This window comes from Protopterus annectens, chromosome 1.part1, assembly GCF_019279795.1.
Source record: "Protopterus annectens isolate FY-2018-M chromosome 1.part1, PAN1.0, whole genome shotgun sequence".
Lineage (NCBI taxonomy): Eukaryota > Metazoa > Chordata > Ceratodontiformes > Protopteridae > Protopterus > Protopterus annectens.
This window is the reverse complement of record NC_056726.1, coordinates 1,554,911,740-1,554,933,147: the sequence shown is the minus strand read 5'-3', so window position 1 is coordinate 1,554,933,147 and position 21,408 is coordinate 1,554,911,740. Positions and strand designations below refer to the sequence as shown.

Below are 21,408 nucleotides of genomic sequence, written 5' to 3'. Positions count from 1 at the left end.
CTGTATCATCTCATCAGAATGTCTGTTTAAAGCTTTTTCCATTTTTCCAGCCTTTTGTTTTTTTGTGTTGATATTCTCCATCAGTGTTTAGCTTATTTTAACCAGGTCTGCATGCAGTTGTCTTGTATCTTCCTGTAGGTTACCGGAAGTCATGTCTGAAGGTTGCGTTGTTTTTTGTTGAACAGCTGTAGAACTCTCCTCAGTCAGTGTTTCTTCCTCACTGTGTGCAGCTGAATTTTTTTCCAAGTCTTCTGTGTTCCTTTATTCCTAGCATCCAGACAGTGCACTTTACTAGCCAGTTACTGAAATTTACCCATAAACACAAGTCCATTGGCTTTTTCTACTGAGTTTCTGTTTTCACACTGGGGAGCAAGAAATAAGCTGTTACTCAATGTGCAGCCATCTTGGATGACCAATCCTTTTTTTCTTACCTGTTTTTTCTCAGGGTAATTACTTTATTATCATTTTTAGTAATTCCCTAGCTTTATAGTCATCCTCCAAAAAAAAAAAAAAAAAAAAAAAAACTCTGATGCCCACAGGGAGTGTGTCTGTTGCTTAGGTGCAGGCCATTCAGCTTCCCTTGTCAAATGTGTGCGGAGTTCAACTCCATCACCCTATATGATAGACAAAACAAATTAGTTTTGAAAAGTTTGCTTCCATCTTCAGATGCTCCTTCTTCAGCTTCAGTTTCAGGGGCTGAAATACTCACCAAAAAGTTAAACATGGCATTGGAGTCCAGGGAGCTCAGTAAACGCTCTCCTTCATGGTCTCCTAAACCTGCTGCTACATCAGAGCCACTATCAGATATTCCTAAGCGTTTGGGCCCAACTTGCTCAGATCTGATGCTTATGTCAAAATCTCCTTGATCTTGAAGCCATCACTTTTCTCTTTAGCCAGTCTCCACTAGGTTCGATCTCCCATATTACAGGGGACACTAAAAAAAATTGTCTCAGCCACCTTCTAGGTTGTCTTCAATTAGATCCTGTCCCTGTTCTTTTTGTAATAATTAATTCATTTTGAGACAGATGTGGGTAGGATGATGAGGAAATTCCTCAGAGTTCAAATCCAGATGGGGGTCTTACCTTCTCGGTCTCCCCATCAGATTTGTGAGCCTTCAGTCTTGTTTCCCATCCTGTCATAACTCCTTCTACGATCCGACCACTGATTTTGGAGCTGTCGGATCCAAGAACCCTGCGAGTTAAAGTGGCTTAACACCCCCCCTAAAAGGCCTAAGGAGTCCCAGGAGGGCAGGCATTGCTCTTTTGCCTGGTCTTCCTCAGAGTCTCTTAAGAAGGCTCAGACATTGTCTGCGCCAAGCTCATTTTTAACTTCTTCCCCTCCACCCCAGTCTCCCTCGGGACCAAGCTGCTGCTTACCGGGTCTGATGATGTCTGCGCATATGTCAGAGCAGACAGGACAGGTTCATAGATTCTGGTCTTGCTCCCCCCCAGGTATCTTTGAGACAACAGACTTGAGCCTCCAGGACTTCCCAGAGCCTATTCTCCAAAGACTTTGGCAGACTGATGAGGCAGTTCCTTGAAGCCTAGATTCAGATGGGGTTTGTGTCCACTCTGTCCACATCTGGTTCAGTGAGAGTTTCAAAAGGAATGTGAATTTTTAGAGAGAATGTTTGAGGAGAGGGGATACCCTAATGAATTTGTAGAACAAATAAGAAGAGAAGTTGAAGAGGGAAGGAGAGAGAGATTTGCCCCTATCTATAAGACAGGTATTGTCAGCAATAACAACATCCCAAAAATTAATAGAGTGATAGATTCAAGGGATAGAAATATTAATGAAGGCTGGCTGGGATTTTTCCCAGACCTTAATACTTGAATACAACAAGATTAATGCTGGGATTAGTAAAAATTTTTTTAAAGAATGGGACAAATTTGTATCCCTAACTGATATAGAAGGGGTTGGTGATATTCCAAGAACAGTGACTTATAGAAATGCTAGGAATTTGGGAAATATACTTGAAAACAATACATCTCAAAACATTTCCAAAATAGTTAGAAAAGGTACTTATAAGTGTGGGCACTGTAGGCAATGTTGTTATGTTATGAATAGTGACAGCTATTACATAGCCAGTAGAAACAAAATGATCAATAGTCAGGAATACTTTAATTGTGATACCAAAGGGATAGTATACCTGGCTTTTTGTGAAACATGTGGGGCGTTCTACATAGGAAAATCTGAAAGAGCTTTAAGAAAAAGAATCTATGAACATACTTATGAAATATCTATTAAAAAGGAGAGTAATGCTCTATATAAGCATAGTAAAGTATGTAAAGATTATAAATTCAAGTTCTTAGTTATAGAAAGCATTTTAAAGGATGTTAGAGGAGGTCCTTGGGAGACCAGAATTGAATATAGGGAGCTGTGGTGGCAAGTGGCCCTAAATGCAGATAAATTTCCAGGGCTTAATGACAATATATCTATATTACCTTTACTCAAGTTAAGAGCTGCTAAACTGTAAGATTATTGTTTTGCAGTAATAATTTTTACAACCACAAGAGGGCTCCATTACACCTGATTCAGGCTCACACTGTTTATTTCTTTGTTTTATCTTAAGTTATTTTATGGGATTTTATGAGTTTTAACAAGTCTTTCTTATGAAAACATTATGAAGTACATAGGTTTTAATGTTCACATATGAGAATTCATAGGTTTTATATCAAGAAGGTTGTGTTTTTTATCTCAAGTGGTACCATAATATGTGAATATTGAATTGTTTTCTTTGCAGTAGCACTTTATTATTATTACATCATGAATTTATGCCTTTTGAAACACTTAATGGAAATATGTAATTACATATATATTTTTTATTTTCAAATGTTATATACATATGTTTTATGAATTCTACAAACAGTCATATGTGCAATATTTTAAATGGCATTTTGAAATGACTTTCTTGATTCTTAATTTTAATTTTAAATGTCTCTTTAAATTTTAGAATAATTTCAATTAATCAATTGATGGTCAACGTTATATATACTGTGTTAATTGAATGTACTGATTGTCTGAAGAAGTCGAGAATCTGACGAAAACGCATACTGTCCGTTATCAGATGATTAAGGCTTTTACATGTTTTTTCGTGGCTGGTGACAGCCTTGTCTGCTTGGTTTTGGAATAAAGAGCTTTGGCTGACTTCCTGGTGGCGTTTGTTTCGTTTCGTGGTTGCCTTTTGACTCCGTTTCAGTGAGAGTTTCACCTTTCTGACCTTTGGCTCCTTCTCTGATCTGCCTTTCAGTTTTGGAGTCTTCGGTGCCTTTGATCACAGTGCTGAGATGTTGGAACTGATAGAGATTTCCTCTTCTCCTCTGACTATTTCCCCGACTTGTTCTGCTCCTTTGGCTTCGGTTCCAAGCATGTCTATGAGCTGTAACATCAAGTTTGGTTCTGGAGGGAGGACATCGACTCTGAAGCTTTTGGAGCCTTCACTTCCTTTTGGAGCTTAGGCTTTTGACAGCTTGGCTCTTGACTCCCCCTTCAGAGCAGGGGCCTGGAGCTCTCTGGGAGGTGTCAGCCCCGGCAGCTTTGGCTGCTGGGGGACAGCTGTTGTTGGTTCACAGCCCTTTGAGTTTTGAGGTGGTGGAGAGGGTCCTGTCCCAGCCAGGGAGATGCTCGGCACTTTCTGTCAAGGTGCCTCTCCTGCCTCATTCTGTATTGGTGCCTCCGGTCTACTGTATAGATAGCCAGTCCCCAAAACCTCCTCACTATTCCCATGGCGGATCCCTTCCGATGCCTCCCCGTTGCATCCCACCAAAGAGGTCCCTTAGAAGAGGCTGTGTAAAAGGAGACGCATTGATTCCTCAACATAATCAGTTACCACAGACACAGATTTTGAGGAAGGAGAAGAGTCCACAAACTCCCCACTCGATGACGTCTCCTTTGGAGACATTTTAGAAATCTTGTGCCAGCAGGGTGTTTGGACAGCCCAAAACCCTTCTTCGGAGGAATCTGTGTTGTGGGAGGCTTTCGGGTCTGCTCCATCTACTACCTGGGTGTTCCACCCCCCCCCCCCAGCCGACCTGCTGATCTAGCTGGTGTTGTCCAGGGCTTGGAAGGAACAGGGCAGAGTACAGTCAGTCCCAAAACGAGATGCCCTCACAGACAAGTTGTTGTGGTCCAAGTTTATTTGTGTAGATGCCATGGTTGTTGCTGCAGCTACCAAGCAGGAGGTTGCCCAGGAGAGCTTCTCTGTCCATCTCCCGAATAGGGAATCCCAGGCTTTGGCCTGACTTTGCAAAAGAGGTTATTCCTCTTCCCCATTCACCTCGAGGGAACTAAATTAATTTATCTCACTTCTTGAAGCTACAAAGGGACTTAATAAAGGAACATTCTAGCTCAACCACAGGGTCCATGTCCACTCTGGAACAGAAATCTTTTTCTTCTAGACTGGCCACCCTACAGTCACTGGCCAATGCGTCCATGAGGTTGATTTCCCATGCTGCAGAGGTTTTTTCAAGGCCAGTCAGTTTGGGCATTGCCATGAGGGGCCATGCCTGGATGAGGCTGTGCGATTTTGCAGAGCCTTTCAAACAAACCTTTATTAATGCCCCCTTTGACGACTCCACCTTATTTAGACCAGCTGTTCGTGACACTCTTTCCTAGAGTGAGAAGGATGGAAAGACCTTGTCTGCTATCGGAATCCATTTTTCTATCCCACAAAGGACCTTCTCCAGGAACCAGCATGGGAGTAAGAAAATGTGTTCTCAGAAGTTGCATGGTCCTTTTCAGGACACTCTGGGAGATCCCCCCCCCCAGGACAGAGGTGGGAATAATCAAAATGGAAGATGTCGCCCATGCGCCCAAAGGGATCTGCAAAATCAGGGGTCACGTTAAATTTTTTAGGACAGGCCCTTTCAGTGATCTTGAACAGTTGTCTGGCTGTCCTGCTCTGGAGGCAGTCAGGGCGGTGTGATTCTCCTTGCATCCAGAAGCCTGGGAAGCCATCGCAAGCGACATATGGGTGCCAAGGATCATATACAGAAGATACTTCATCCTCTTTCTGGAAATTCCCAAGAAAAAAACCGTACCTACCTAATGTTCCACCCAATCAGAGGGGGGATACTGCCCGTGAACTAGGAACATTTTTGTAAAAAAAGAGTAATCCAGGAGGTCACCCCCCCTCTCCCCCCGATCAAATAGGATTTGGCTTTTACTCCAGATTCTTTTCTTTACCCAAATAAATCAGAGGACTTGAAACCTATTCTGGATCTGACTTCTCTGAACAAATTGGTAAAGCACACGAAGTTCAGGACGGTCACAATCCAGTCCATCCTGCCTCTTTTGAAGGCGGACAAGTGGATGTGCTCTGTGGACCTGAAGGACATGTACTACCATATAAAAATGGACAGATGCTCCAGGCAATTCCTACGTGTCAGGCTGGGAGCCAATCATTACCAGTTCAGGTAACTCCCATTTGGTCTCACCACAGTCCCCAGGGTGTTCATCAAATGCTTGGCAGTGGTGGGACTGCAAGACTTCCAGATCTTCACATATCTGGACAATTGGCTTCTGACCACTCCAACCAGGCATAAAGACTCTGAAAAGTCATATCAGACAAATTCTGACCATACCTCAGCCTCCAGCCAGGTTAGCTCCCAGGGCATTAGGTTCAATGGCAGCTGTGATAACTCTCCTGCCAATGGCTCATTTTCACATGAAGATCTTACAGTGGACTTGAACAGTTCAGTGGTCACTACTCGGGAATCCACTGTCTTCCCATAAAACTGTCGCGAGTTTGCCAGGAACATCTGCTTTGTTGGCTTCACTCCTTAGACGTTACTCAAGGATGTCTGGTCGTCCTTCTGTTCCAAAACGCCATGTTGACCACGGACGCCTCTCAGGGTGGGGAGGCATTATCTGGGTTGAACAGTCCAAGGCACGTGGATGTCCCAGGAGACCAAGTTGCATATCAGTGTACTGGAAATGAGAGCATTTCTTCTAGCATTACAAGAACTCAACAGCTTTCTTCCTTTGTGGACTATTGCAGTCCAAACAGACAACATGTCAGTAGTTCGGTAGATCAACAAAGAGGGAGGAACCAGGTCCTACCCCTATGTTGAGAAGTGATGAGGGTTTGCAGTGGGCGATCTCTACCACCTGCTTTCTGGTAGCAACACACATTCCGGGGAGAGTCCAACATTTTAGCAGACCGGCTCAGTCAAGTATTACTGATGTCTCACGAGTGGTCTCTGAACCATTCTATGGCAGATATGGTCCCCCAGAAATGGGGTCATCACTGCTGCGATCTGTTTGCATCCCTTTTCAACAGTAAATGCAGCAGGTACTTTGCCATGGTCCTTCGCAGGGAACAGTCACCCAGCAATGCTGTGATCCATGTTTGGCCCTCCAGTCTTCTCTAAGCTTTTCCTCCTCTGCCTCTAATTCCCAAGTTTTTACAGAAAGCCCTCAGGTTGATGAGCAAAGTAATCCTCATTGCCCCCTTTTGGTCTCAACAAAGCTGGTTCAGCTTCCTTTGGTCTCATCTGGTATACACTCCGATGAGGTTGGATCCAGCCCCAGATCTGCTGTCACCCACCAGGGCATCCCCATCCAGACATACAGGACCTGAAGTTAACCGCTTGGTTTTTCCACTTCCATTGATGGCAAGGTTTCCCAGGATTTCTTCCCCCTTTAGAGAAATCTTGGCCTCTTCACATAAGGCTTCAACACATAAGATTTATAGAAGCAGGTGGAAAAGATTTGCTATTTGGGCTGAACAAAAATAGGTAGATCCTTTTACCCCACCAGTTGCAGTTGTACTTGACTTTTTGGCTTCCCTTTTCTGTGATAGAGCTAGTTATTCTACTGACAAATTCCAGTTAGCAGCCATGTCCAATTTTTACTTTGGTTTTGATTTTGTTTTCCTTTGCCTCTTCTTAGCTCTGTAAAACTTTCCTCAGGGGCACTTTCCTGTTGCGGCCTCCAGTGGAAGAGCCAACTCCTCCATGGGATTTAACTGTGATTTTGCAAGCCCTGGTCCACCCGCCCTTTGAGCCTGCAGCTACTGTTGATTTAAAATTCCTTTCTTGGAAAACACTTTTTCTGGTAGCTGTTACGTCTGCAAGATGTGTGTCTGAACTCCCAAGCCCTTTCTTCAAAATTTCCTAGGTTCATAGGTATTTACTAGGCTAACGACCACAAGGGCCTTTTTAAGCCTAGCCATGCATTCCAAATCTCTGACAAGTTCTGATACCCTTGATAAGTATAAGCATGGGCCTGGGAGAAGAGCCATTTATAAGTTACCTGTGTCCATTAGAGACATAGGTGCCAAACCAGAGATGAATTTCCAGTTTCCCATCCAGTTGTCCAAGTTGCACTTGAATTGGGTTAGGGAGGAGCTCTGTTTCACGTGGATGGGGAGTCTATTCCATAGACGTGGTAGTCTCTGAGATACATACTGTCTCTTCAGCAGGTCCTGTTTATATTACAGGCAAGGTTTAAGTCTTTAGAATGGGCAAGGGCAATTCTAGTGCTGTTTATTTGTGAATATGCAAGAGGTCCATCAGAGAGGGGTCTGACAATGCCCTGTATGCCAGGCATAGATCTCCCCTCAAAAGTCTGTAAGAGACAGAATACTGGGATAGTGCCTTGAGGCAGTCTGCATAGGACATTCTACTCTTTTAATGAGGAACCTTTGTGGACATTCCAATTGTTTGATATGCCTGGTTAGGTACATGCTAAAGGGGGCATTGTACTCACTTGATAGGTCTGATGAATGTTGAATACAGTGGAACAATGACTTCCTTGGACTTAGATGCCATACCTTTGTTTATACGTTGCGCAACATAGAATGATTTCCTCACCACTGTACACGTGATGATCAAAGGCTAGATTGCTATCTGTTTGTGGCCCTAAGTCCCTGACTGCAGGGTCAGCTCTAAGGGGTGTGTTGTCAGTATGACAGTTAATGGGGATGGATGACTTCCCAAAGGATACTATTTTGCATTTCTTGGCATTTAGTTTTAGTCCATGGCTCTGACACCAGTTGTTTGTGTCAGCCCCTCCTGGAGAACATTTGTGTCAGTGTGAGATTCAGTGATGGCTCTTAATCTGCAAATTTAGTCAGCCAGAGACCACTGACATTGATATTGACTTCAGAAAAGTAAATGCCAAAAAGGAGAGGTCCAAGGACTGATCCCCGAGGGACTCTACTTGTGTCTGGCCTGTTTGTAGAGGTGGACTCCCCAATTCTAACTTCCTGGGTTCTGTCCGTGAGCCAGTTGGCTAATCACCGGGTGACATCCGGATTTGTACTTAACCTCTTGTGTTTGTCAACAATGCCCGAGTGGGGTATTGTGTCAAATGCCTTGGCCAGGTCAAGGTAGGCAGTGTGAATGATTTTGTCCTCATCCATTGCTTTGGAGACCTTCTCAAAGAAGTCCACCAGGTTAAGTAGGCATAATCTGCCTTTGACGAAACCAAACTGGGTTGGGTCCAGTATCTGGAGATTTACTATATCTCTGTTGATCATCTCCATGATAATTCTTTCCATGGCTTTACATGGAAGACTAGTGAGACTTACAGGTCTGTAGTTTCCAGGGTCTGTAGATATCCCACCTTTGTGCAAAGGGATGACTGTTGCTTTTCTCCATTCATGAGGCACAAAGCCTGTTTGGAGGCTACAATTAAATAGCAATTCTAGAGTCCCTGATAGGTCATGTTTCATGCTATTTAGAAGGCATCCTGGTATGTTGTCTGGGCCCATTGATGCAATATTCTTGGTCTTAGAGAGAGCATTAAGGACCTGTTCTCTAGTGATTGTAGGGGGAGTTATATTTGATATAGTTATGTGTCAGTGTTGTTAGAGCTGACCCTGCAGTCGGGGACTTAGGGCCACAAACAGATAGTAATCTAGCCTTTGATCATCACATGTACAGATCTAGTCATTACCAATTTGAGTGACCGGTGTTCCACACCTGAAGTCAACGCCTCATTGGTCCGATCCGACCATAAGTTAATTACGCTAGATATCCACATCCTGCCTCCACCCCCCATTAAGGAAACAATGGTAAAAAATTTCTCCAAAGCCAACTTCATGCTTCTTAAGACAGAAGTGGTGAACTTCATGCCACCCATGCAGATGGACAATACAGTTACGACTACTGAATCCTACACTATTGCACTTTATAAGCACTTACATGAGTGCATGGTTCGTGCTATCCCAAACAGAACCAAGACGCTATCCACCAAAAAAAAAAGGAAAAAAATCTGGTGGTACCCTGCCATAAACAAACTGTACAACAGAAGGAAGAAACTCATGCAAAAGAGAGTAAATTCCCACGAGTGGAAGAGCTCCCTGGTCAGCTTCAGTAAGAAGCTACGATCCCTGATAAAAATCCTCCAAAGCTAGTTACGAAAACAAAATCGCCACTGATTCTAAAGACAACCACAAAGCATTCTATAGATATGTCAAGAATCTCAGTGGCAACACTCAGATCTGCTCTGAGTTACAGCACAATGGCACTAAATATACAGAACCAACTGATATTGCCAACATCCTGGCAGATAGGTTCAGTGCTAACTTTACCCCCCTCTCACCCCCTAAAGAGCCCATCTCTGTACAGGAAGAATGCAAAGTTCCTGTAATCACGGCTGCACAGGTAAAAACCACACTCTCCAAAGCCAAGAACACAGCATCCATGGGACCAGACAACATCCCAGGCTGCGTTCTACACGAACTACAGAACGAACTGGCACCCCACCTAAGTACCATGTTCAGTCATAGCCTCACCTCAGGCTTTGTGCCTACTGAATGGCGCACAGCAACGGTTATCCCACTCCACAAGGGGGTAGCCACCACAGACCCCGGGAACTACCGCCCCATTAGCCTGACGAGCCTGGTCTGCAAGGCCATGGAACGTATCATCATGGAACTTATAAACAAAGACATTGGTAATCTCCAAACTCTGGATCCCACCCAGTTCGGGTTTGTAAAAGGTAGATCACGTCTCCTAAACCTGATAGACTTCTTTGAAGCAGTCACCAAAACCGTAGACAAGGGTAAGGTGGTTCACACAGCCTATCTAGATCTTGCCAAGGCTTTCGACACCATCCGCCACTCTAGAATTATAGATAAACTCACTAAACTAGGTATAAATCCCTATGTCACAAGATGGGTTGCCAACTGGCTCACTGACAGAACCCACACTGTGAAAGTAGCAGACTCCAAATCCGACTTCAGACCAGTGACAAGTGGAGTACCACAGGGTTCAGTCCTGGGTCCTCTCCTGTTTGGTATCTGCTTCTCTGAAGTACAGGCTAACACAGAAGGTCTTTGGCTAATGAAGTTCGCAGATGACTGCAAACTAGCAGCCATAATCGAAACTCCTAACGATGTGGACATCCTACAAAAGGGCCTCACTGAGACAGATGCCTGGTGTCAAAGCCATGGCCTCAAGCTCAATGCCAAAAAGTGCATTGTCATCCCCTTTGGTAAAAACTCTGTACCCATGAACTACAACACAGGCGGTAGTATACTTTACACCGAAAGTGTGATAAGAGATCTTGGGGCACAGGTGGACAGTAGTCTCTCCTTTGATAATCACATCGCCACAGTAGTCAGGAAATCCTTCTACGTGGCACACCTCATCACAAAAGGTTTCTCATCCAGAAAAAAAGAGGACATTGTTCCCCTCTACTCATCACTCATTAGACCCATTGTAGAGTACAACGCTTCTTTTGGTTTGCACCTCACTAGACATCTACAACAACTGGAAAGGTCGCAGAAACACAAAGAGGATTACCGGCCTCAAACAGATGCCCTACGCAGACCATCTCAAAAAACTCCAGCTTTACTCCGTCGCATATCGCCTACTCAGAGGTGATCTCTGCCTAACATACAAAGCTATGTCAAACCCAGAGCTGCTGGACATGCTCCACTTAAATAAATCCCAATCCCTCCGAGCTACATGCTCTAGGGACCTAAACATTGTAACCACAATAAACAGAACATGCCGGAGGGATAGATTCCTGTCCCAGAGACTTCCCATACTCTGGAATAAACTACCTATCTATATCAAACAAAGCTCCTCATTAGCACTCTTCAAGAAAAATCTTGCTGATTGGATGGCATAGGAAATTCACCCCGGGGATCACCACTGTGGCTCTGCTTGACAGTGGCACAGGAAAATAATTTTCTTGGGTGGCAAAAGCCAGGGTACCTTTTTGGCTGGGCTTGTATAGGCCCCAGGGCCGATAGCCTAGTACCTACTTATGAACCTATATTTCCTGAGGGAAGATTGAGGGGGAGAGAGGAGAAAAGTTGAAGCTGAATAATCAGCTAGGAGGTTTGCTATATCTTCTGGCTCAGTATAAATGGCTCCATTTACAGTGAACTCTGCACACAGTTGTGTATTGCCTTTGTGGTTGTGGACATAGATAAAGAATGGTTTGTGGTTGCCCTTGACCTGGAGGCCAAACTTAAGTTAAATTTGGCTTTGGTACACTTTATTTGTCCTCTGAGTTTGTTTAGTTTGATGAGAGTGCTTTTATCCTGCTGGGTGCTGCACCTCCTAATTTTTGCCATGGTTTTCTTCCTCCTGTTATATAGCCGATTGATTTTGTGATTCCACCAGGGTGGCTTATTTTTTTGAGTTAGTTCTGTATTTCTTCCTGGTGGGTACAACTGCCTCTATGCAGCTATTAACATGCTTGGACAGGGTTTCTGTGAACAGTTCTGCATAGGCAGAAGTGTTCCCAGGGTTTATGGGGGCTTGAAATTTTGCCAGGTTCTCACTTAATAGTGGGAGGTTAGCCTTAGAATAGTTACTGAATATTCTAGGTTTAGCTGGGGTTCCAGGTTTTATTTTTACTTCAAAGGAGACCATTTTGTGGTCTGACCTTACCAGGGAGGGCATTACAGTAGGAGATGTACATGTTATATTTTTCACAAGGTTAAGGTTTCCCTGTGTACTAATCCTTCCTTTTTACCCAAGGTGGCTAAGGAAAGGAATATTAATCAGTCCATTGAGCTTCCAGTCTTTTTTTCTCCATTATCAGAAAAAAGAGGAATACACACTGCATTTGCTTGATGTTCATAAATAGCTTTGTTTTTATTTACACAGAACCAAGCCCTTTAGGAGGTCTTTTCAGATGTTCTTCATGTTTCACTGTTGCAGTCATTACATTTGGGTAATCTGCTGGCAGGTTGCCCTTAGTCGGCCTGAATAACAAAATCTTGGGTCTGCATGAGTGGAGACTGGATCCACAAATCTTCAGCATGGTAACACAGAAATGGGGGAGGCCAGACATAGATCTATTTGCCTCTCCCCAAAATTATCAACTGGACAAATTCTGCACAAGGACTTATCACAGACAAGCATGGAAAGTGGATGCCCTATCCTTCAGTTGGATAAACCTATCAGTCTATGCCTTTCTCCGTCTGCCTCTTCTCTCCAAGGTCTTACTAAAGGTCAGACAGGAAAAAACAAAAATTATCCTATTTGCTCCGGACTGACTTCGCCAGCACTGGTACCCAATTCTAAGGAATATGTCTCAACTCCCTCCATGGTACTTGCCTCAAATACCTCATCTACTGTCTCAGCAGAACAATCAAATTCTGCACACTCAGCTCCAAACTCTGAACCTTGCAGCATGGCTGATCATTTAATCATTCAAACAACACCTCTCAGTAAATCTGTGATGGATGTAATTTTGGAAGCCAGAAGGCCTAGTACTAGAAAATCTTATGCTGATAAATGGAAGAGATTCTGTGCTTGGACGAACACAGCAAAACCAAATATCCCTCAGATTTTACAATACTTAACTGAGATGCTTGACAAGGGCCTATCTTTTTCTTCAATAAAAATCCATGCCTCTGCCATCTCGGCTCATTACAACACGGACCCTTCCATCTTTGCTCATCCTCTGCTAAAACAGTATCTTAGAGGGGCCAAAAATTTAAGGCCTCCCAGAAGATTACCAACTCCTGCATGGGACCTTAATTTTGTGCTGGAAAAACTCACCCTGCCTCCTTTTGAATCAGCAGCTACTGCGGATATAAAATTTTTATCTTGGAAAACAGCTTTCCTTTTGGCAATCACTTCAGCAAGAAGGGTTTCAGAACTACAGGCTCTCATGGCTGTGGAGCCTTTTATTACATTTTTCCTGGACAGGGTGTCCCTCAGGACCAATCCTTCCTTTATGCCTAAGGTGGTTTCCAGTGTGGCTCTTAACCAAACTATTCACCTGCCAACATTTTACCCAAATCCGCAGAACAAGGGGGAGCGGATTCTGCATTCATTGGACGTACACTGACAACTAAGATTCTACTTAAACAGTACCAAATCTCTAAGAAAGTCTGAGCAACTACTGGTGGCACTTGCTTCAGGATCAGAGGGGAAGGCTATATCAAAATGGATAAGCCACTGCATTTATTTCTGGCGCTTACACCATGGTAAACCTGTGCCCAAGGGAATCAGGTCACATTCCACCAGGGCTGCCTCTACCTCAGCAGCCTTTCTCAGAGGAATTCCAACCAAAGACATTCTAGAAGCTGCTACTTGGAGCTCTGTTCATACCTTCACAAAGCATTATCATTTGCCTCTCTTCTCCAAATCCAGGGCAGGCTTTGCCACTGCAGTTCTGCAGGGCCTTATAGCTGCTCCTAATGCTATATAGTTCCATCCTCCCATCCATAGCTTTGGGATTCTACCCAAATGTAATGACTGCAACAATGAAACACGAAGAACATAGTACAGTTGTGTACACTTACCATAAATGTAGATGTTCGAGTGTATTCACTGTTGCAGTCCGGGTTACCCACCCGCCATCCCCCTTTTCTATAATTTCTCTTTCCTTCACTACATTCTAAAGCCTTTGTGGTGTATTTGCTTTTAGATGAAGGTAAAGTTTATGTTGCTAAAAGTACATTTACATATATATTACTGTTTATATATATATATATATATATATATATATATATATATATATATATATATATATATATTTTTTTTTTTTTTTTTTTTTTTTGGGCTCCCCATTTGGGGGGCACCTGACATCTGGGGCAAGAAAAATTGAATAAAATCGCGTCGGCTGCATGTTTTATACCCCTGATGACCTGACGTCATGGAAGAGGAGACCGCAACTGACGCAGGACCCAAGACTTTGTTATTCAGGCCGACTGAGGGCAACCTGACAGCAGATTACCCAAATGTAATGACTGCAACAGTGATTACACTCGAACATCTACATTTATGGTAAGTGTACACAACTGTACTTTGTTCATATATTTTTCTGTGGCAAAAAGAGGTCTGTTCCATTGTGGATATCTTTTTCTGTGGCAAAAAGAGGTAAATCTGTTACTTAAGTTTTTCTAGCTAGATGGTTGAAAGGCTGTAATACCTTTATTTACTCTTATAAAAACATTCCCTTAACAGGACAAATTAAGGCCCACTCCACAAGGTCCACGGCTACATCTCAGGCTTTTTGGTCTAGAGTTTGTGTTGAGGAAATTTGTACTGCAGCTACTTGGTCTAATCCTCACACGTTTATTACACATTGCAAACTGGACATCATATCCAGGAGTAAAAGTGCTTTTGGTTCTGCTGTTCTCTGGAATATCCTTCCTTGATGGCCATCCTGGATCTTAGCAGCTGGGGCTTCTGTCCCACAGGTTAATGAAATGAAGAGGGCATCATAAGATAAAGAAGTTATGTTCTTACCATTGTGTTCCATCTGTGTTGGCCATCTTCATTTCCATTAAACTTCCTGTCTCGCAACCCCTTGTCCTAGTCTTTGGGAAGCCTGGTTCAGTGATCAAAGGAATTTTGTTATGTTGAGCTTGTGATGTTATTTAGTTGTACAGTTATGTATCTTCTATAATGTAATTATGTTTGTGCTATGGGTTTCTGGCAAGCTCGACCTGAGGTATGTTGGAGGAGCAGGGCATTATGAGTATGAAGAAGGAGCTCAAGTCAGAAAGCTCAAGTCGGTTCCGAGGATTGGAATCAGGATCCCACAGGTTAATGGAAATGAAGATGGACAACACGGATGGAACGGTATGGTAAGAACATAACTTCTTTTTCACTTCCCCTCAAAGCCTCAGAGAAGGACAGTTCAAGTCCAACTCCTCCCTTGAGGTGGGAGTCCAGCCAGAACTGGGGCTTATCAGCACCTGGAGTTTCATCTCTGGTGAGGTTGGCTTTGACTTCTCCCAACACTTCTGCTTTTGAGGTTGTGGAGAGGGTTTTCTCCCACCCAAGAACTTTTTTGACTTTTCCATCTTTGGATCCTACCACCATTCCTCTTTTGGATCAGACTACTGAGCCTCATCCTCCTATTCCACAGGGACGGACGGTCATTTCGAGCTTCCAGGCAGTTCCTGCTCAGAAAGTTCTCATTTCTTCTGATACCTCTCCAAATCCTCCCACTGAAGAATTCCCCTAGAAGAAAGTGTGCAAAAGAAAGCACTTAGATTCCCCTCAGGAATCCTTAACCGAAGACACTGACTTCGATGAAGGGGAAAGGTCCCCCAGGACCTCCACCAGAAGACATCTCCTTTGGAGATATCCTAGAGATCCTTAGCCAGAAGGGTTGATAGTCTTCCGATTCCCCTTCTCAGGAGGAGGTGGTGTTCCTAGAAGCCTTTGGGTCCGGCCCATCTACATTTTGGGTTTCCCCTGTGGCGGATGACCTTATTGATCTTGTGCCCTGCTGGGAATGGAAGGAGCCAGATACAGTAGAACCAATTCCCCGTCACCCGGACAAGATTCTTTCTTCACCCAAAGGCAGACCTTTTTTGGAGAAACTGAGTCGCTATTGACTCCATAGTTGTGGTGGCAGCCACTAATAAGGAGCTGGCTGAACAAAGCTCCACTATTCATCCCCCTAATAGAAACATTAGTGAGATGGACAGATTCAGAAAGCACATTTGTACCTTAGCAACCTTTGCCTTATGGTCGCTCAGTTATTTGGCACATTTTGCCAGATTACAGAGAGAGAGTTCCTTAAATAAATCTAAGTGTAGTTCTGGGTCCATGTCAGTAGAGGAACAGAATGAGTTTTCCTTGCAGCTGGCAATCCTTAAGCCAATCTCCAGTGCATCCATGAGGTTAATCTCTTATGCAACAGAAAGTTCCTCACAGGAGGCAAGTTCAGACATAGCCATCAGGAGACATGCTTGGATGCGCTTGTGTGACTGGCTTTGCGGAGCCATTTAAGTCTTCTTTCATCAATGCTGCCTTTGATGGATCTTTTTTGTTTGGACCCACAGTCAAAGAAACACTTTCCCTTAGTGAGCAAGACAGGAAGACCTTGTCTGCTATGGGAATACACTTTTATACCCCACAAAGATCTTTTTCTAGTAATCAGTCCGGTGGTAAGAAGATGTGGTTCTGAAAATCACAGGGACCTTTTCAAGACTCATGAGGGGAGATTTCTTCCAGATGCAGAGGGGGAATTCCAATGGAAGACACAGTCCTCTTGGAAGAGGTGGCCCACAAAACCAAGGGTATTGAGATTCTTTTTCGGAAAGACCCTTTCAGCGCTTCTGAAGGGTTATCCAACTGTTTGTCTCTGGAGGCAGTTGTGGGGTTGCTTATCTTTGCACCTGGAAGCCTAGGTAGCCATCATATCAACGTTCCAGAGATGAGAGTGGTCCTTTTAGCATGGCAGGCTTTTCGGTGCTCTCTCCCTCTAGGGACAGTTTTGTACAAATGGACATGTTGGTGGTCTGATATATCAGTAAACAGGGGGGATCCAGGTCCTACCCCCTTTACCATAAAGCAGTGTGAGTGTGACAGTGGGCGATCTCCTCCAACTGCTTTCTTCTAGCAATGCATATTCCAGAGAAATCTAACATTCTAGCTGACAAGCTCAGCAGGACTGTTCTGATGCCTCATGAGTGGTCTCTCAACAATACTGTGGCAGAGAGAATCTTCCATCTATGGGGTCAAACTCTTTGCCTCTCCCCTCAACAAGTGCAGCAGGTTCTTTGTCCTAACCCCCCCCCCCTTAGGGGGAGTCACCAAGAGATGCTGTAGTCGACGTCTGGATCTCTAGTCTCTTGTATGTTTACCCCCCCTTACCACTAATTCCCAAATTCCTTCAGAAAGCACATCGGTTGAAGAGCAAGGTTATCCTCATTGCTTCTTATTGGACTTGGTAAGTTTGGTTCCCCTTTCTGTGGTCTCACTTCGTATGTCATCTTTGGACACTGGACCCCAATCCAGATCTGATATCTCATTCCCACATGGATGGCTCACCCAGACATTCCAGGCTTCAAGTTGACTGCATGGTTTCTCCAATTTCAGTGATGACTAGACAGTCCAGGCTTTTCTTCCCCAGTTTGCCAAATTTTGATGTCCTCCTAGAAAGCCTCAACTAGAAAAATGTAAGAGAATAAATGAAAAGGATTTTTTTATTAGATGCATCAAAGAGAGTTAGATCCCTTTACTGCTGCTGTTCCTGCTGTTTTAGATTTTCTTGCTTCAGTTTTTCTAGGAGGTGCTATTTTTTTTCACCCATCAAGGTTCAGTTAACAGCCATTTCTAATTATCACACTGAAGATGATGCTTTCCCTCTAGCTTTATCCAGGTTATGCAAAGCTTTCCTTAAAGATACCTTCTTAGTTAGATCCCTGATTAAAGACCCTGCTCCACCATGGGATCTTACACTTATGTTGCAGAGATTGGCTCAACATCCCTTTGAGCCCTCAGCCAAGTCTGATCTCAAATTTCTGTTTTGGAAGACTATCTTTCTAGTAGCTGTAACTTCAGCTAGGCGAGTTTCTGAACTCTAAGCACTTTCTGTAAAACTGCCTTATATTTTCCATAAAGATAGTCACCTTACGTACCAGTCCATCTTTTCTACCGTAAAAAGCCCGTAAGACCAACATCAAGTAATCAACTTACCTGTCTTCTTTTCAAAATTTTCCATTAAGGAGAGTACATGCTTCACCTTTTGGATGTACATAGCTTTACTTTTATCTTCATAGAATGAAGGATTTTAGGAAGACTGACCAATTGTTCATTTCCTTTCCCATAAGAAATTAGGGAAACCAGTTTCTAAAGTCACTTTAGCAAAATGGTTGACAGGCTGTATGTCATATGTCTGTAAGGCTTATTCCACTAGATCTATGGCTACATTACCTACATTTTCTGCTAGAGCCTCTGTTGATGACATTTGTGCTGCAGCCACTTGGTCCAATGCCCATACTTTTATTGCTTATTATAAATTGGACCTCAACTACAGAAGGAGGGCTGTCTTTGGTTCTGCGGTACTCCAGAATATCTTTCCAAGAGGGACACCCAAGGTTATCGTAGCTGATGACGCAGTCCCATTCATTGAGGAATGAATGAAAATGACATCAGTTATAAAAGTAATGTACTCACCATAGCTATGTATCTGTTCATTTTCATTATTCCTCAGCTTCCCACCCTCCTTCCCCCTCTCCTTTAACTTTGGAATTGATAGAAACATTGCGGCCACTGTTCCTGTTTGAGCCCCTGTTCTGTCTTTCTTTCCTCTGTAAGTTGTAATCAGCCTTTTTATGGATTGAGCAGCAAACTCGATCTGATGTAATACAGCAGTAAGAAGCATTATGGGCAAGGGGAGGAGCTCAAGGGGCAGATCCAAGAGTCTGTAAGAAATGCAGCCGAGCTGGATCCAAGACCATTCATTGCGGAAGAATGAAAATGAACAACAGAGATACATGGTTATGGTGAGTACATAACTTTTATTTTTTAATCAAGGCTAAATCTTGATGTAAGTACGTTTAGCCAGAAGTTAGGTACTGCGTTTGGGGTGTGGAAGGTGGGAGTTCTAAGTAGGAGCTTTTCTTAATTTTGTTTCAATTTCTATGGCCATTACTTCATCTCATTTCATATTTTGTACATATTAACTTCTTATTCTTTCTTTTACTTCTTCTGTCCATTCAGCGTCTTTGTTCCACACGATCTTCATAAATACATCTCCAAAATGTGCCTATTTCTTCGTCTTTGGGGGTGTTTCTATTCCTTTTGCCTTGTTTCCTAATTCACTATAATGGCCTGAAGAATAAATTTGCAAATTCCACTTAAGAAAATGGATTTCATGTTATTGTTTTTAATGCAGTATTTCCTTACATGAGGTGCGCCTGTCTAGGCTGTACTTGTGTGTTGTACTTCAGCTGACGTGTTAATCTCCAAGTACGTCTTTTATGTGCAGTACTCTGGATGAGATGGGTGCTTCGTAAGTGCTGTACTTCGGATGAGATGTCCCATGTTAGTAAGGGTACTGGAATTAATTTTATAGTTTCATTAACTGATTTACAATAAATATGTAGAGGAGGGGCGATAGTACATTAACAAAATTTATTGCAATTCAGTTTCTCTTCTGATAGCATTTTTTTACATTCTAGATTGTTGCAAAGAAATATCGTGGTTTTGAAATTCCCAAAGATATGACAGGGATTTGGAGATATCTCACCAATGCCTACAGCAGAGATGAATTCACCAACACATGCCCAGATGACAAAGAAATTGAAAATGCTTATGCAGATGTTGCAAAGCGACTTACCAAATAAGCAACTCTACTGTGATGAGAAGGACACTCACGAACATTTGATCACAGAATGACTCTTAACACTGTTTTCTGAGTATGCATTGGCATAATAGTATTGCATGAAATATGACTGAAATTTCCAGGTGCTAGGATTAGTGATAGAGCAGGTACAGTAATGGTTTAAACTGCAGCAAACCAGCCAAGCAGCTGTCTGTTTATTGTTGTCTGTCTTTTCCTTATAACAGCATAATGTGTATTCTTCCTAGGGCTTTTCTTACTTTACTAATTATGTAATGCCACTAAACTAAATTATGTTATCATCTCTCTCTCGCCATCCTTTATTTTGGTTGGAGTCCCTGATTTACACTAAATAATTGTTCTCAGTGCTGTAAAGACTATTCAGAGTCAGCAGTTTGGGAGAAAGTTATTTGCGACATTTACTAGGAAATGCACCATACATTATTGAGAAAAAGATTTTTATTTGGAATTGCCTGTCTCTTGAGTTTAGGGAAAAATGATTTTAAAAGCAAGTATTGACTGCAGCTAGAGAATATATGTATTTTTGGTACCGTGGCTGGACAGCTTACAGTGAAAAGAAATTAGTGTAATGGGGATGTGAAGAGAATGTTTAAAAGCAAAATGAAGATGTAAAGATTAATTTGATGTGAACAAGTACAGTTGATCTTAAGCTATTTTGCTAGTTAATTTCAAGACATCACAGACTTTTCTACGATAGTTTGTTTCTGTCATAGTCATAATAATGAAGAATGTGAGATGTATAGACTAATAGGTCTGAAGTAAATATTTCATTATATTCAGAAACAGTCATGCAGTGTTGAGTAAAAGATTGCAGATACCAGGATTTAGTTTTGACTAAGAGACTTAATTTGTGTAGGTAGTAAGGTAAAGGATAGTTTATTTAGCATCTATAGTTGTGGACTTTAGCACATTTTAATACAGTGGTCAGTTTGCGTATTGAAATGACTGTACTGCACTAGTGAAAAAGGATCCTTCTGTTGGTATTTTAAGTCTTAGATTGTTAATCTTTTATGTTTTATTTCTGCTGTTCCTTGTTTGATGTACCTAATGTAGATGGATGCATATAATTACTGTGCTAATGTAAAGTTATATACTGTGCCATTCCATACAGAAGTTTCTGTGTGCAGAAGTAACGCAAGCTGCTGTTTCATTTGCAAAGTCAGACAGGTTTTCAGCTACACGCAAGGTAATTTTTTTTAGTTACCCTGCACAACACAGGGAGGGTGGTAGAGCTGTGATTAACCTTGAATGTGAGACACAGTACAATTCTACCTGTTGCCAACACTGCCAGACTGCCAAAGCCACAGTTGTAAAACATTATTGTACAGCTCAGAGGCTTGTTTTGGGCTTTACATAGGAAAATATCCTGTAGTCGACTTAATAAAAATTTTTAGCCCAGTTGTTTACCACTGTGCTTTTCACTATTCAAGGTATCATGAAAGATTATTGCATTGATTTTAAGGATAACTAGGGTAGCAAATCTCACCAGTAGGACTGTTTCTATCATTCAGTAGGAGTAAGATAGTTTTCCTAATTTCATTTTTCCCCAATTAATTTAATAAGCAGAACAAAAATGTCAGCTTAGCTAGTCTGAACTGATTTGTACTTTTTTTTTTTACTTGTCAGTCATGTTTGGATTTGCAAAGCTGCAAACTGTCATAAGCATGTGGGCTATTGCTGATTTGCAGTCAGACTGCTGTAGCTCCAGAGGAATCTTAAGCAGAGACAGATCAAGTGAAGTTGCAGAGTAAGCCACAAAACAATCAACAGGCTGGAGGAAAATCCTGGGGAACTTACAGAGGATTAGTTAAGGGAAACAAGGGCTGTATTCATAAAGGTGTCTTTGTCGTGACACACAAGTATCCTCAAAGACTTAAG

At 42.6% G+C, this 21,408-nt stretch overlaps 1 protein-coding gene across 1 annotated transcript in view; it reads left to right on the top strand.

Moving 5' to 3' along the window:
* The window catches only part of CLIC4 (chloride intracellular channel 4), a 1,305,478-nt gene extending 1,284,547 nt beyond the window's left edge, over nt 1-20,931 (top strand). Inside the window, exon 6 of the mRNA XM_044083084.1 lies at nt 19,349-20,931. Within this exon, the coding sequence (XP_043939019.1) occupies nt 19,349-19,513 (165 nt within the window). The 3' untranslated portion in view covers nt 19,514-20,931. The remainder of the gene's footprint in view (nt 1-19,348) is intronic.
* Nucleotides 20,932-21,408: the final 477 nt, after the last annotated feature.